Source organism: Atractosteus spatula, chromosome 8 (assembly GCF_055471065.1).
Source record: "Atractosteus spatula isolate fAtrSpa1 chromosome 8, fAtrSpa1.hap1, whole genome shotgun sequence".
Lineage (NCBI taxonomy): Eukaryota > Metazoa > Chordata > Actinopteri > Semionotiformes > Lepisosteidae > Atractosteus > Atractosteus spatula.
Window position 1 is genome coordinate 18,868,198 of NC_142713.1, and position 18,140 is coordinate 18,886,337.

At 36.6% G+C, this 18,140-nt stretch overlaps 1 protein-coding gene across 1 annotated transcript in view; it reads right to left on the minus strand.

Moving 5' to 3' along the window:
* shank3a (SH3 and multiple ankyrin repeat domains 3a) overlaps positions 1-18,140 on the minus strand; it is a 476,554-nt gene that overhangs the window by 398,250 nt on the left and 60,164 nt on the right. Inside the window, exon 2 of the mRNA XM_088922585.1 lies at positions 7,116-7,319. Coding sequence (XP_088778711.1) covers positions 7,116-7,319 — 204 coding nt within the window. The remainder of the gene's footprint in view (positions 1-7,115; positions 7,320-18,140) is intronic.

Consider the following 18,140-nt stretch of genomic DNA (forward strand, 5'->3'; position numbering starts at 1 on the left):
CAGCTTTTCTATTTTGTGTCTTGTCTGTTCCACCATTTTGTGACATACCTCTGGTTTAAATGGAGGCATATCTATCCATCAAGCACTCATGGTGTTGCAATTAGTCTAGTCCAAGTTTTTGTGGTAAGTGTAAACCAGTTGCTCTAAAACTGCATGTAGGATTGTTTGTTGTTGAATGTTTTGTCTCTTTGTTTTAGAAATATTTTTATTGCACAAGAACACCAGGTAAATGGACATCTTATACAATATTTTTCATGTTGTTTACACTGTACATTTTGTGACTTGTGTGACCACCCCTGGACTTGTCAGGTGATTTATCCTCACCACTAAAGTTTGAAGAAATTTACTGTAACTACCGTATGTGCAAGTAGGCTAATTTTAAACCTAATTAAAATGGCTTAAGGATATGTTCTGCTCTAGATAAAACAGAATCAGTTTCCTAAAGACAATATTTGTAAGAGAAAAAAGGGGAAACTCTATGACTCTATAACTATTTATATTTTAATCAAAATAACCAAGAGGTTAATATTTGTCAGTGGCTGACAACATTGTTACCATATCTCTTTATTTAGGTAAGATATTGTGAATAATACATAAAAAATATGTATAAAAAGTGATGATAAATCAATTCAGCAATAATTGCTAATTTCCTCTAAATCAAGGTGTTGAACTTTATTTTCAGGATTGCATACCAATCAACACACTCACACCTGAAGAAGGCTCCATGGCTGAAACGTGTTTTGTTTCTTCTTTTTTTCAGCATGGAACAAACCTATTACTTGTTCCTTTGCAGCCTACACATGCTGACGCAGCTACCCACCTGAACATACTAGTTGCTTGCTATATAGGCACTACTGTATACAGCATTGCCTGTGGACAGTGAAGGCAATAAATGAATGTTAGAATCCATACAGATACAGCCACTCAGAACATGCGTCAAATCTTAGTAATGGGGTACCTGTAACACAGCGTGGTACATTGTGTTATTCACTTTCCAAAGCCAATCGATACTTGACACTTGTGGTGCATTAGATGTTAATGAAATGAAATGATTGCTTTATTTAATCTAATTATTTACAGTTTATCATCCTTAAATCTACTTAATATGGAATATTAATTTGGAATTTTGTAACTAAAGGGAAATTTTGGTAGCTGACAATACAAATAACAGAAGCATAACATACAGTATACGAATGTCATAAAACAACATGAATTTATTAATACAAATCTATTATACATACTGCATATATGGTATATAGCTGGTAGTGGTAGCTAAAAGTAAAAAATATGAAGTACACAACAGTATTCTACCTTCTTCAAAAAATGTTCTGCATTAAATCTTTAACTTGGTCACTTTGGTTATTTTGGAAACGTTCAAGCTCGTTCTAACTATATAAAGTTTTTATTCTTTATAAAAAGCTATAATGTTTTAACCTTTTCTTATTACTTGCTGTTTTAAAATCTAATTAATACTGAATATTAATATGGAATCATGTAACTAAAGAAATTTTGGCATTTGAAAATAAAAAAAAGTTTCTGAACGTCATTAATTTTGGAAACATTTTCACATGTTCATTCTAACTAATGTTTAGCTGTCATTACTGTTGCAACAATAGAACTCTCATAGTTTGTATGTATAGCACACCACTCAAGTGACGCTCTGGTACAGTGGTTAAATACTTGTTTGTTATTCAGAAGGTGTAATTTTTGATTGCCGGTGAAACCAAAGCTATTACTTTACGTCAAATATTAAAATGTGGTTAATAATGAAGTATTAAGATGAATGAGCCTCCAAACCTGCAATCTCCAGGATGCTTGGAAAGAGCAAAGGAATTTAGAGATGTCCTTAAACAGAAATCGCAGTTGAGTTTTTAAAGTGTATACACCATTTAGTTTTAAATATACATTTTAATGATACTATGTATACTTTTAAATTTAAAATCCAACTTTTAGTACTTATACACATTTTTGCTGCCCTACTAATTGTTCTATATGATTTGTATATATGATTTGGCTTCATCAGAGTTGTTAGAAAAAGTTTAGGGAAATACACAAGAACAACAGAATTGCACTGGTGCATAGCACCTATTTCAGTTTAACTTTTCTGATGTAGCACTGGAGGAAATGTTTCATGCCTCACATGACTTCTTCCTGACAGTGTCTAAATCTGCTGGTTACTAATGCACCTTACTGTAAAGCAAGTTACAATACGTGACAAATTCATTTAAATGACTGCTCAGAAGTTTTGTTTTAATAATTATCTAATGACGATGTCTAATTAACACTTACTATATTAATGTTTTTATGTATAAAATCAATTTTAAATATAAGAGTAATGTTAAATATTCACTTTACATTCATGATCTCTTAAGCCCATAGCAGTGCTGGAGACATTTCAGATGCTAAATTGAGGTAGGAAGACAACATCCGCCCTAACCCCCATCCAGAGGACAGATTATTATATCCAGCCAAAAGGGTGTAGTGTCACAGAGTTCAGCATATTTGCATTCACAATTATCAGTGGTGGTGTGATGTAACAGTTTGTAATGTGATTTTAAAACTTCAGCCAGGTGAATTGAATACAAGAACAATTCCCGACATGACACACGGAAATCACATTAAGTCACATCCACAGATATGCCGAAACAGTAGCGTACACGTCAATGAGCTGTAGTGTGATACCATATGGTTTTAAAGTCACTGTAGTACAGTATGTGTGAAATATACTGTAGTTTTATAATCAAAATCTAAAGGAAAAATATTTCCTAATTAATTGTTGCTGAAATTAACATTAAAGCAAAATATAGATTATTTTAATGTGGGTGTAAACCTAAAAAAAGCACATCATGTTCACAACAAGCTAAAAGAATAACAATTTATATATACTGTATACTGTATGGCTGAATAATAATAACAGCCCTAATTTCCTTTTTAATATTATTTTAATATTTAACTTACTGTAGTATGCAGAATAACAAAAGTCAAAACATTATATAAATTAAATTCTATAATTGGAAAAAGATTGTCCCTAAGGGGGTGAGCATTAAACAGGATTCAATCCCAGGTGTTTCACATGGTAGCCCATATACTTGCACACACCACGTAAGCATTCACTGCACTTTCTGGTGGTTTTAGAAAGTAGTGCAGTCTGGCATTTGATTATTTAAAAAGATGTACTGAAATGCATTATGTCAGGTGCATTATGCTGCATTATTCAGAGTGAATTTTGAATGTCTGGATTTTGAATGTTCATATCTTCAGGAATAGCTTTACACAGTGCTTCTCTTCCAAAAGAAATTACTTGAATAAGTTCTAAATAGTCCTCACAGTACACCTTCGTTAGAAAAGTGTAGAAAGTTTATTATTAGCCTTTGAAAAAATGTATTAAATATTGATGATCATAAATTAAACTGATTTATACAATATGATTAACATTTTAAATCAATAATTGTAAGAGCAGACATCTGGCCAGAACTCTTAATAAATAGAACTTAAAAATAATTTAATAATCTAGCTACATTACCATAACTATAGATAATGGACTGTATTCAGTCCCTCAAAAACATTGGATGCCAGTCTATAGCCTATGATTGACATATAGCTAATAAAATATTCTACCACTTGGTTTAATCTGCTTAGGGGAGAAGCATGTTCTTACATCAAAACATCTTCATTGTTGTATCAGCAAATAAAGCGAAAGAAGAAAATAAACACTAATGAATGCTGAAGCTAAAGAGTAATACAAATATCCACATTACTGTGCTTTATTATACAGTGTTTTCTTTCACTATAACATCAGCTATGTATTCATAGAAGTAAATCTAATTTTTGTGACTTTGTTTTTTAGAAAAATGAAATGAAAAGGTTAGAAATAATTGTCACTTGTATCTGTGTTGACATGACAGTAGGTACCCTTTGACCTCCAGAAAATTTTCAGAATCTACTGTACCTTCAGAACTACCTTGAGCATGACAATACAAATGTGCAGGCACCATGGATTATATCTTCCTTTCCTTCTTTTACATTTTACCCTTTACAAGTTAGTGTACATACTGTATAAACTGAAACTTGCTTGAAAGAAAATTGAATTCTTTTACAATTGTACAAAGGGGTAGGGTCAGTAAATCAATCTTTGACACATTGTACATTTTTGGCTTTGAGAACATGATGGTGGATGTGTAAAAAAAAAACATCCATTGACCCAATGGAAAGCAAGAGGTCAAAATGCAAGAATGGCATTGATCTGGATAAAATAAAAAAAATCACCAAATAAAATGAAAAGGCTTGATCGAAAAACAGATTACAAAATACAACAATTGGAACTATGTATTTACCACTGTGTTGAGGTTCCCAATGGACTTTGCTGTGCAGAATTCAAACAAAACTAAATAAAGCTTCCCCCCCCCCAAGCCAGATATGCTCCATACCTAGACTGTACCTTTAAATCCTGTTCAGAAATATTTTGAACAATTTTGAAGGAGATAAGATGCACCCTTGAAGAAGTCACACAGTTATCCTGAACCAACATGACTTAATGCCAAGGACAGTGGCCCAGCTCTCATTCTGAGCTTAAAGGGACCAAGAAGCACACAGAAGCAACTTTGTCACCTACTCCATTAGCAACTATCATCAGACATCTCAAGGATCACTCTGATATACAGTATGCCTTCCCAGGTCTCCAAACTGAAAAGGTGAAGTCTTACTGGTGAAGTCTTACAACTCTTTAAATATCTGTAAAAGAGCATAGGCCACGAATGGGGCACGAATGGGGCAGAGGATGCATTGCTCCTTTTAGGTCCAACAAAAGAATATCTCCTCTCCAGCACTTTGGCTGAGAGGCAAAGGCCTGAGGGTGTATTTGCTCTATAGCTGGAACACTCCCCTTGGTTCCCTTTCTAAAGAATTAGAACTATTATTCTTAGTCTAGTATTGTAGAAGTGTTTTACTAGACTTCAATGGCACTCCAACATGTGCAGGCCTTTCAACTTCTCAAGGTAAACCTCTAATCTAAAGTAATTTAACTGCCACAGTAATCTCAGTAGCAGTGATATTACCAGATTGAGGAGTTACCCAAAATGCTTCTCCCACTTTTCAATGATCTCCTGATTTGAGGTCAGTGAGGTCAGTTTTCACTATCATTGATTAGAACAACCAGAGAAAAGTTCCACTATTCCCTACTTTATGCATCGTGCGTACAGTATGTCAGTATGTTTGAGGCCATCTGACAGTCAAGCCTTGACTGAGGCCTCATATAGCTCCTGGAAAAATTACCTGAGGTTTGCCCCCACAACAGACACCCACTGTACCACCTTCCAACCAGATGTATGATTTCATCTGGCTAGTCATCTCAAAATGCATCCACACAAACTCCATTCCTAGTAAGACTCTGGAAGCTTTCTATTCTGAAATCATTTAACGATACAGTAGGGTGTTAACATCTGCAAATTAAAAAAAAATTGCAAATTCACTTTTTCATGATTCAGTCTGGGCAATGGGGTTTTGGATGAAAGAAGAGCAGAGCGAGATGAAACTGAGCTGAAGGTTGTTAACCGCAACTTTAATGTTAGCAGCACAACAGATTAGGATCGTGAGACAAATCTAGCTAGTGAGCGAGCCTGTCCTTACTCTCTGCTCAAATACCCACTTCTCAGCATTAGCATCTCAGCTAGATCTTGTTTTGTATTGTAACAAACACTCAGCAGCATGGGGAAAGATAGGCTGCAGATGACTTTGCAGGCTCACTGACAGTTTCATTGCTCTTTACATTACAGTGGAGAGTGCTAATTATGGAGGCACAGAGAGAAAGTGCAGAGAAAATGTTGTTTGTTTGTCTCATTGTTTATTTTAACTGATTATTTTAAGTTTATGATTTCTGTCATTTCTTTTAGTTGTACACTGTTATTTCGTGTGAATTAAACTAAATCCAATGCATTAGTACTTTTAATTATCTTATAAGGGGGAATTACCTATATCTTTTGACCATACATACAGTACTATATACTGTAGTACATTAAGAAATGGTATAGGGGTGGACTTTTGTTATATGAATTTGGCTCTTTGCAATGGTTCTCTGCAACGAACCCTCAAGCATGTCAAGACCCTACAGTACTTAAATCATGTGCAAAGATATGAATTTACAAACAAAAGGTTACAAACTATAGGAGGCCTTTTGGGTCATCTAGATAAAAACAAAAGTCTTAAATAAGTAGATAAACTTATGTTTATATTAAATATATTGTCTGCTGAAGGACTACTGTGAAACACACTACTTCTAAACATTTGATTAATGTACAAGTATCTGGACCATTATGCATGTCATGAAATTGAACAATTATCTGCAGCCATGTTATGGTTTAACCTTATGATAGCCCCTTTGGGTTCAAAGAATAGGTTACTTTCACAAGCCTGTTGTGGAGATTATGATTAGCAATTATGAGATCAATCTCTGAGAGAGATGTTCTTACAATATTATCAGATTTACCAAAATGGCTTGCTTTGGATAATTGAGACAAAGTTATTTATAATATCTGAATTAACATCTTATGATTTACCTAGTATGTTTATTATTATGTTTTCTTTACAAAAATGAAAATGGAAAAAGTCCTATATAACCTAATGAATTCACTGACTGCTACAGAGCTACTATTGTCATGGCAGGTTTACAAACGTTTCATACCCTGGGAACAGAGTATATATTTTGTGTTTATTTGATCAGTTTATTCATCTGATTTAGTTTTATCTTTGTGTATGCAAAAAAATATTTCATTGCCAAGCTATGCACTATTTCATGGATTGAAGAGAAAGGCCCAAGAAAGATCAATAAAGAATTAATGAAGAAATTACCGGCAAGACTCATCACAAATTAACATTTTAAAGGAACTATTTCAATTGCAAGCAGATGGCACTGAGCAATGAACATGTTCACACAAGGGACTAGTCAGTCAGCATGGTGTTTTTTCAGTGCATCAGTTAACTCACATGACATAAAAGAGAAGTAGCTTTGATAGTACAAATGTCCAAAATGGCCACACCTAATGTACTGCATCAATAAGTTAAGAAACCATTCTTGAGAAACGGTTTCAAGATGAGTCCAACAAGAATAGAAGGTTGCCTACCTCAAGGTAAGGAACAGGGGTGATGGAGGGCAGTGGGTATTCCTTTAAAAGTCGTTCTTCGTCCAAAAATTTTCCTGCTTTTCCATTGTATGCTGGCTGGAAGAGTCCATAATTCAGCACATCCTTCAGACTCTGATTCAGAGTACATAATATCCGCTGCTTAGAGGACCAGACTGGGGCTTCTGCATTGAACTTCAAACATTTCTATAGGAGAAAAATAAAGATTGCAAATTAGTGTCTAAGTTGAATAATTATTTCAACAGTGCAATGATGGTAAGAATAATAGCATTTGTAATTTGTAATTTTAACAATGCTAGTATAGTCATGGTTAGTCTAGTTGGGCATCATGGTGGTACTGTACAATGGTTAATGTTGCTGCCTTGCAATCGTGGGGACCCAGTTTCAATTCCTGGGAAGCTATGTGAACTTTTTATGTTCTCACCATGTTCCTGTGGATTTACTCCAGTTTCCTCCTACAGTCCAAAGACACACAGATAGGTTAATTTGCTTCTGGGAAAATTGGCCCTGGTGTAAGTGTGTGCATGTCTGTGTCTGTGTGACTACCCTGTGATGGACTGGCATTTTGTCCCAGTTATACCATGCCTTGTGCCTGTTGCTTGCCAGGTTCTGGCTCCCCTGTAACCCCGCGTTGGATGAAGAGGTTAAAAAATGGATGATGGTATCCTGTTGTTGTTGTTGTTGTTGTTGTTATATAACTATATTATACAGTATATGGTATAGTTAACTGTACTATAGTTTTCTACTTCACAAAACCTCCAAACCTTTTTTAAGCATATCCCTGTGGCAAAGTCTTACCAAAATAAAACAGCTTGTGTAAACTGTTTTTTTTTTCACTGCACACTTGAGTTGTTAAGATCTCTTTTAAAGCCTGTCCCTGTTATTTATGTACTCTAAACTATTGGCTATGAAAATAAGCAACAGGTTGGCACTTCATCTAAATGGTATCCTTCCTTATTGAAATGTTAAACTTCCCTGAAAGAAGAAAAATATTACAGAAAAAGATCTGAACAGATTCTAATGGCCATATGTTTTGGGTTGTTGCATATTATCTTCCCGCTTTTGCTTGGTCAGGATTTATTTATTTAAGTTTGCTTGCTTCTTCATGAGTGATCTTGATGTGCAGTGATTCTTTAAAAAAAGAAGCAATACTACAACATTGTTTAAATTTGACCTCCTTTGGTCAACTTTAATCCTTTCTATTTCTTAAACAACAAAAACATTTTTTTTCAGGTATCTTGGGCTTTGAAAACACACTTCAATAATAATTAGCGTCTGTGTCAATGACTGCCTACCCATTCAATAATTCATTTGTAGAGGTAATCTATAAAAAAATATTTTCTTTGTCCTTATATATGACTTTGCAGTGCAGTTTGTTAAAATTCTAACCGCTACATAGTTGTACTTCTGAAATTCAGTTTAGGAACCCTGTTTTGAAACAAATTACAATACATGTTCCTTAATTTGTATTGCTAATATAAGAGGGCAAATGTGTTTTCCCATAGATGATCGTAAAGCACTTGCACACTGCAGCCACATTGTGGAGCCTGTGCTACAATATCAAGTGGCTGTAGTGTACTATTGTGGTGCACTATCAATAAACAGATACCGCCAAAAAAAGCAATCTATTACATTTGCTGGGTAAGTGCTTTGTTATGATATGTGTTGTTGTTATGCAGCTAAATGTTTGACAAAACAAAAGAATATCACTATTAATCAACCACCAGAACTAGCTATCAAGAAAGAACAACAGACTTTTTAATTGTCGGGGGAAACTAACTTGATCTATAAACAATGTTAAGAATTGCCAAAAAACGTCTATATATACATTTATTCTTTTGATCTTACACTGATTATTCAAATTCACAAATATCTTACAGTTACTGAGATTTTCACCCGTAAACTACTTTCTTAATTATTTGAAACAGTCCTCGTGAGGAGTATTTCAAAGGTTTTAGGTTAACAGACTGTGAAGATGGACTAATGAAAGGGTGTGCCTGTTTTGTGACCAAGTGATGGCAGCTTAATAGTGTTAATTTAAATTGGCAGTCTACTAAAGAAAGTAGCAGAATAATTACATACTACTTTTCCATTTTAAATCAGCTTAACAATGCTTGACAATTTCTACATCAACTACAGTCTGCCTTGCTTAGAAACCAAAATTTAAACACATTACTAGTTATGAAATAAAACATTGGAGTTGACAATAAGTAGCTGTGAATACTGTAGATTTGTATTGTATAATGTAGTGAATGATACAGTATATATAAATATTTGATTATTGACTTACAGAAATCATCACATCAATTAGAATTAAATACTATATTCAAAATAAAAAATAACATTCTATATTTCTGTATGTAGGAGAATCAAATGTTTTTTAAGTGAAAGAAATATTGTAATGACGTGTTTGTACCTCAGAGCTAAGAATATTCTGCAACTAAAATAAGATAAGAAGGACAAAGTGAGTCTTTAATAAATCCTCCACAGCAAATAAGCCCCGAATGAACCTTACATACAAAGTGATAAAGGAAAGTAATTACCACACTGCCACCACGACTGGTGCAAGATTAAACAATGAAAGAAACTCAGGGTGATCCCACTAAATGAAATAATCATATTAATTTCCATTTGTGCTTCATATATTTGCCTACAGAAGTTGCTACAGGGTAAAGCTAGATCGCTCCAGATTGCCTCTACCCCTGAAATTTTGCAGATAAGGCCCTTTATAAATCATTAACAAAGGTCTTTTGCTGTCTGTCCTTGCTCCATTCCTCTTCACTTTTTACAACTCTGAGGCATGCCATCTGCAGAAGTTTTCGGATGACTCTGCAATTGTGGGGTGTATTAATGAGGGGAGGGAGGAATATAGGAGCTTGATTACCAGCTCTGTGGAGTGCTGTCATCTTAACCATCTCCAGCTAAACACCAGCAAGACTAAAGTAATGGTCATGGACTTTCAGAGGAATATGTCTCCGCTGAACCCTGTTTCCATCCAGGGTGAGGACATAGAGGTGGTGCAGTCCTACAGGTACTTAGGGGTACACCTGGATGATAAGCTGGAGTGGACTGTTAACACTGACGCCCTGTACAAGAAAGGTCAGAGCTGACTCTATTTTCTTAGGAGGTTTAGGTCCTTTGGTATATGTGGAACACTGCTGCACATTTTTTATGAATCAGTGGTGGCAGCGGCCATCTTGTGTGCTGCGGCAGCAGCATCATGGCAAGAGATGTAAATAGACTCAATAAACTCATCAAGAAGGTTGGCTCTGTGTTGGGGCTGAGCCTTGACCCCCTGAAGGTGGTGGTGGAGAGAAGACTGCTGAACAAGCTCACAGCCATCATGAACAATCCCTCTCATCCGCTACATGGGACTGTTATTAGACAGCAGAGCACTTTTAGCAACAGACTGCTCCAGCTACGGTGTTCAAGGAAACGTTTCCGCAGGTCCTTCCTCCCGGCGGCTGTCAGGGTGTGTAACACTGCCCTAGGCTAGGACTGTTAGCCCTTCATCTGCTCGACTACGGACAACATGTTGCACTAATGTACTTTTTGGACTCTGCATTAATATATTGTATATACTGTGGTACTTTCAATCTGTATATACCTGTACCTAGGCGCATTTTGCAAATATTTTATTGTTTTACAGTGGCTATTAGCATATTTTGCACACACCTAACTCTATTTATTGTATTTTGTATTGCTGTACTCATTTTAATTTTTAGTCTATTCTGATGTCTGTTTTTGCTTGTCTTGGGCTGGGCTGCTGTAACACCTCAATTTCCCTTCGGGATCAATAAAGTCTTATCTATCTATTTAAAATGAATTTATAAAAATAACATTTTCATTCATCTCATCAATTATTGATTTTCTTCATGTACAATTCAGTAGGCTGCATTTTATATATTTCTAAAGATATTTTAGATTTAGAAATACACAACTTTAAGAATAATTAAGTTTTTCAGGTTTATGAGATAAAGGTAAATCATTCTTTATGACTAGCAATTCTAAATGTGACCCCAAGAGTAAAATGGCACTGAAAATTATATTTATATAAAGACTGTTGAAATAATCTGTTTGGATGTACTGTAACTGCAGTGTACAGCACCCTTTTCCACACAACTGACTGCAGAATCAGCAGCACAATGCTCTTCCTCTTCCAAAGAAGAAGAAATACTGTATCAAAGTCAACAAGAAAATTACGATAAACTACAGTAGATACCAAATCTTAAAAATCCTGATAAACAGACAATTTTACAATATATGCCACAATTTCTGAGGAGCAAATTGCAATATCCAATTGTCATTAATGTTGGAACATTTTGGTTATTCACAACTACAGTGCATGACATTCATTGACAACTTTTTTATGTTTCAGACTACAAGGCACACCAGCGTTTCCATGGCTACAAAGCTCATACATATGCACACTACACAAGCTTTATGCTGTGATTATTTTATAGCATGGTTACCAAAGGTGTGAATCTATCTCGGTAATAAAGGTTTGGTTTTCGAGGTTATGTGTAAAATTGCTACTACTCCCAATCAATCAGCAGTAAAACATTTTGCAGTCTCATGCCTTTTGAACTCTGATGATGGTAGAAATTGCAAAAAGCAGACAGAACTGGACAGCTATTTCTTTTAAAATTGTGCATTTCATCAGTGACTGCAAATCAGCTATTTAAAATTAAATTATTTGATTCTAAGGACAGATTAGTTCTACAACATGATCATTTCTATAACATTTCACCTCAAATTCAGTTGAGCCCTGTGGTCTATGTGTCTAACACTTAATGACACAAATACTAACATTTTAGAGGCAAAAAAAATCTGAAGCTTTCTAGTGTATTTATTTACTTTCTATCATCATGCATTAATCAGACATCCTTCCTTCAATTTTTTAACTCTTCATCCAATACAGGGTCATGGGGGAGGCAGAGCTTATACCAGCAAGCAATGGGCATAAGGGAGGATACACCCTGGGCAGGATGACCGTCCTGGGCACAACCAGAAACAAACACTCATACACTCACACCAGGGCCAATTTTCCTAAAATTTAATTAACTTACTAGTTAGTCTTTGAATTGTGGGAGAAAATTGGAGCACCTATGGAAACCAACACAAACATGAGGGGAACATGGTTCTTGCAGATCACATCCCAGTAATTGTACCCAGAGCCCCAGTGCTGTGTGGTAGCAATGCTAACCACTGTGCCGCCATGCACATCCATTTTCTACTGCTTTATCAAGTACAGGGTCATGAGGGAGCCTGTACAAGTCAGGATACACCGTGGAAGGAACGCCAGTCCATTGCAGGGCACACACAGACTCAAACACATATACCAGGGCTGATTTTCCCAGAATGATCCTACCAGTATATCTTTGGATTTTGGAAGGAAACCAGAAGCTCACATGAACATGGGGAGAGCATGCAGTACAAGTTCTATACAGATAACACCACAGCAATTGAACCCAGGTCTATTATGCTGTGAGACAGCAAAGCAATGCTAATCAATGTGCCATTATAATTATAATTACTTATTGGTCCTCACACTGAACGCATTCTCTTTCAATAATCTTTTTTACCAACAGGTCAGTGGAGTTGCCATGGGCACCAGAATGGGACCCAGCTATGCCAATATTTTTGTCGGCTGGGTAAAAGAACGCTTCTTCGCTTCCTACACTGGCTATGTCCCTGACCTCTACAAACGATATATTGATGACTGCGTTGGTGCCTCCACATGCTCCAACGATCAGCTTGAGTTCTTCCTGCACCATTTCACCAACTTCCACTACTCTTCCGTTTCTAGACATCAACTTCTCCATCAACTACCCCCGACTGTCCACTTCAGTTTATTACAAACCCACGGATTCACACAGCTACCTCCTGTACAGCTCATTTCACCCCAACCACACTAAAAACTCTCTTCCTTTTTCACAGTTCCTTAGGCTACGACGATTATGCAGCGACGACATCGACTTCGAGAACCAAGCCCTCGAAATGTACTCCTTTTTCATCAACAGAGGATACCCCAGCAGTGTGATTGACAGGGCCCTTGCCCGAGTCAAAAACACCCCCCGGACCATCAACCCGATCAGGAACTCCCGCCGTAACAACCGCATTCCTTTGGTGCTTCCTTACCACCCTAACACACTTCCTATCCCCAGAACCATTAACCACAACTTTTCCATCCTACAGGATGATCCCTCCATTGGGGCTCTCTTTTCTGATCGCCTTATCATCTCATATCGCCGACCACCTAATCTGCGTAACCTCCTTGTTCACAGCTCCCTTGACCGCCTTCAACAACCATCCACACCAGGCACTTTCCCTTGCAACAGAGATAGCTGTATCACCTGCAAGTACACATCCACCACCACACTCATTCAAGGCCCCTCAGGACAATTCCGGATCACCCAAACAGCATCTTGTACCTCCAGCAACCTTATTTACTGTATCTCTTACAGTAAATGCCCAGCCATCTACATTGGAGAAACAGGAAGGAGACTCGGAGACCGCTTCAGAGAACATGTCAGGGCTGTGAAGAGTAAAGATCTCTCCAAGCCCATTGTTTCTCATTTCACCTCTGACGGCCATGACCACTCTAATCTCTCCGTCTGTGTTCTCAAAGATGGTTTTCCGAACTCATACATCAGAAAGACCACCAAGACCAAAATAATTCTGCAGCTAGGATCACACATTCTCCCTTCTCTTAACGACAGACTACTGTTCTTTTAAATTTTCTCCATTCATTGGAAGTTTCATTTCACACCTCTCTGCACCCATTCTGACTTCACACCTCTTGATTGGCCTCTCTTTCTGTCCCCTGCTCCCGCCTCTCACTCCTCCTCCCTCCCTACCTTTGTTCTCCCACTACTTTACCTTTGCCTACTGCCCTGTCTCTCTCACACCTGAAGAAGGCTCCACGGCCGAAACTTTGTGTTCTCTTTATACCATCATTTTTTATAATATTTTATAATATACCATCATTTGTTTTCTGTCCATTAATGCTGTTGGTTGTCCACTGAAATCTAACAACTTATTTAGGGGCAGACACACAGTACCTCTTCTAAATTTATCATGACTACGCTGTAAGTAAGCCTTTAATTTTTCCATAACCTTTCATGTAATAGAAGTCAGACTTTTAGGTCTATAATTACTTGTTTCAGATTTGTCACTATTCTTATGGATGGGCACTATATTCTCTAGCCCATGAGTACTACCCCTGTTTTTACTGACCGTTGGAAGACTTGTGTCGGTGGCTTATGAAAAACATCCCATTTCCTTGAGTACAACTGGAGGGATACCATTTGACATGGGTATTTAATAATCTTGAATGCTACTTATACCTGAAAAAGTTTAATAATATCTTCCTCTGCAATACTCCTTTCCATTTCTCACCAGATTTCAGTATTTCCATCAATTCTCAACTGAGTCTATGTACAGCTATATCTAGCCTATGTTACGAAGCGTCTTTCAAGACCCTATGCAGACGACACAATCTGGAAGGGAGTGAACACACACAGGGAAGAGACGAGGAACAGGGCTGGTAGACGAACGGGGAGGGGCATGGTCCAGGGAGAACAGTCCAAAAGGGAGTCCATAGGGAAATCCGTGGTGAGGCAAATGTCCTGAGCCGGGTGATCAATCCAAGACGAACAAGACAAAGTTAAAAGCTGGAGCGGGATCCGGCGAGGGGTCGCAGACAGACGAGACAAAGTTAAATACCGGAGCAGGATCTGGCGAAGGGTAGGGGGGGAAAAGGTGGAATGGAACCAGGTGCTTCAGGTCCTGGACTCGGCTGGTTCAGGAAACTAGTGCAGAGCCCGGAACAGAGTGAGCGTCTGGCTTTTGTAGGGAGGCAGGAACAGGGAGCGGGAGCACAAAATCAACTAAAAAGTAAACGAGCCGGAGTGCCCTTAAGGGGGAGGGACTACAATCGTAACAGCCTATCCCTTTTTACTTGTCTTACTCTTTGTCTCATTCCTTCAAAGTTGGTTTTTGTGAAATTGTAAACTTGATTTGCCATCAAATCTTCAAATTATAAAAGTTTTATTTAATGGTTCTTTCATTTCTGTTTGTCTTGATTGTTTGAAAGGACCTATACAATATATTCTTTTCTATAACATTTGTTTGTTACAGAACAAACAATACAATATATTATTTATATAACATTTTCACCTCAAATTCAGCTGAGACCTGTGGTCTATATGTTTGACAGCAGATGAGACAAAAACTAAAAGATTAGTTGGAGCCCGTTGTATACATGCTCCAACTAACTGGGAAAAAAGCAGTCATTAAGGATGACTACCATTTCAGTTTTCACTGCTAACACTGATGTTGGGCTTTCTCAGTGTATGTGGGGAAACTTGAAGGCTCCCATACAATCTATTTGTTGTCTTGCACATTCTGTAAACTTTTAATTTCATTAAAGTGTTTAATTCTACTCAGCATCTTCATTTGTTTATAACATATTCCTCTTCTTTGAAGACTCTGACCCATATAGATTTAGAGACTCTTGATTCCTTTAGATTTAGATTTACTGATCATAAATATCTTTGATATACAGTATAGTACTGCATATTCTCCTCTTCTATCTTTCCTGTCTCTTTGGTACAGTGTGTACTATGTTACAGTAATGTTATTATATTATATATATATCAATATTTATTTTTCCATCTTTTATAGCTTGTCATGTTTCTGTGATACTTTGTAAAGTGAGGTTCAGGCTCAAGCTTCAAAAGGTTTCAGTCCTAAACTCATTGAAAAAGCAAAGGTAATTTCCAACCTTATATTGCTATGGGTTTTCAAAAATCATAATTTCCTCACAGGGCAAAAGCAATCATCTTTTCTCTGGTTCTTTCAGAAGGCCGCTTTCTGTACTCTACTGCATTTTTGTCTCACAAGCCATACTGTGTCAAGAAATATTAATACAAATGTGAAATGTAGTTCAATTATCCTTAAGCATGTCATACCCAGACACTGTTTGTTGGCAAGGAACCTATTGCTTGACCCAGCTTGAATAAATATTAATTGATTTAGAACAGAAAGAAAAACACAACTAGTACCACCAATAAAGGTCCTTTACAGCAGACATTTGTCAAGTATTCTCACCCATGGGCATACAGTTGACTGCATAAGTTTTATCTTTCATCAGTGAGAAAATATCAGAAATTCAGAAAAACAAAAATCCATACTTTCATCACTTTTTATTAACTCAATCCCATTTCTATGGCTACTAGATCAACTAGATGTTGCTTTCATCTGTTGTTGTTTGTTGCAATAATCTGGAAACTATAATGTATTAAATTGTACATTAAACATGCTGAGCAAAAAAAATATGTTTAATATTCACGTAAGAACAATGATCACTGTTCACCTTCACAAAGGCTCATGCAGAACCTGGCACTTTCAGGACCATGAATAAGAACTTTTTGTTTTTGGTAAAACTCTTACAACAACAGAAATCCCCATTAGCTCAGAGTCCCCTAACGAGTGCAGCAGTAAAGTGTAACTCATTTAAAAATGCAAAATTTGCTAAATCATTAAAATATACAGTAAGTCTAAGCTAAGAGCTTTTGTTTTCGTATCTCATAAAAGAAAATCCGCAAAGCAAGTTAATATTTTTGCTATCATTCATAGTTTGCTACACGTTGTTTTGTTAATCTAAGTTTTATTTTGCAATTGCAGCAATAGCCATGTACTGTATAAGCCGATCAATTACAAAAAGCTCTATGCTCATTTCAGAAATCTCATTAAATGAATACCCAGCACAGTTGGAGGGGTATTCGTATCCCGGCAGTGCTGCTGTGATATTATTAATTTTGTTTTGGATCGAAATGTACATGTTTATGTGGGAGAAAAGAAAAACAATGAAAATATTATGACTCTTTAAATTAGTTGATTGCTGTATTATAACAATACTTATTTTTATTATAACAATTATAATGTTATTGTTCTAATTTAAAAAATAAAAAAATAAAGGTGTTCTATTGTTTTAAATGACTGTATGTACAGTACAATTCTTATGCCTGTTCTTGCCGGAGAGCTGCAAATTCGGCTAGTTCTACTACGACAAACAGTCATGATTCTTCCACCTGTCAATCAGATTGTTCACCATGAAAATGCAATTAGACAGGAACCTGGTTCACCAGTGAGTGATCACGTCATCCACTTCCTCCCAGTGAAGCAGACTGGTCTAAACTAGCACTGCTCTGCGCTCTGTTATAGAGTTTGGTCTGAGCAGTTGCTTGTTCCCACATTTTGTCTGTGTTTCACTTTGGACTCTCAATCCTGCTTTGTCTTGACTCTGGTTTCGGATGTCCTTTTGTGTTCTACTTAGCTACAGTACGTACCTGGATTGCTTCACTGGACCTTGGCTTTCACATTTTCCCTTGTGCCTTCCCTGTTTCTCTGCAAGTTTGAACTGTGCTTCCTTCCTGACTTTGATTCTGGACTGTGTCTTTGCCTGTTCTCTATGCTTGCTTGCTACTCATTTATTTACTAGGATTCATCTTTTGACCCACAGACTGCTGCAAGAGGTCCCTCTTAAGTAGCAGTACTTTACAATAACAATCTGATACACTAGATTATATAGCTAGTAACCTAAGTAGCAAGCGTTTACAGGGAGAAGGAAAATATAGCATGTATTTTTAGCAAGATCTTTGCCTGGGAACAACATATTTATGATCTTAGAGGATAATATGGACTGCGTGGAAGAAGCTAATAACTTTTGAAAACTGGAAGACCACAAGCCATGAAGCCATAATAAACAAAATATAGTGAAGGTTTATTTAAAATATAAATAATTATACAGTAAATCTCTGATTTTCCTCAATAAATTGAAACAGTATGAAGAGGAATGTAAGCACTTACTGTATACTCTCACCATTTTAAATTAACCAGAGTGCAGTATCAATCTCAAAAAGTAGAAGCTGACTTGCATTGACTTAGCTTTACTTAGCGTAGCTTACTTAGCTAAGTACTCTAGAGTTTGTATATTTTTAA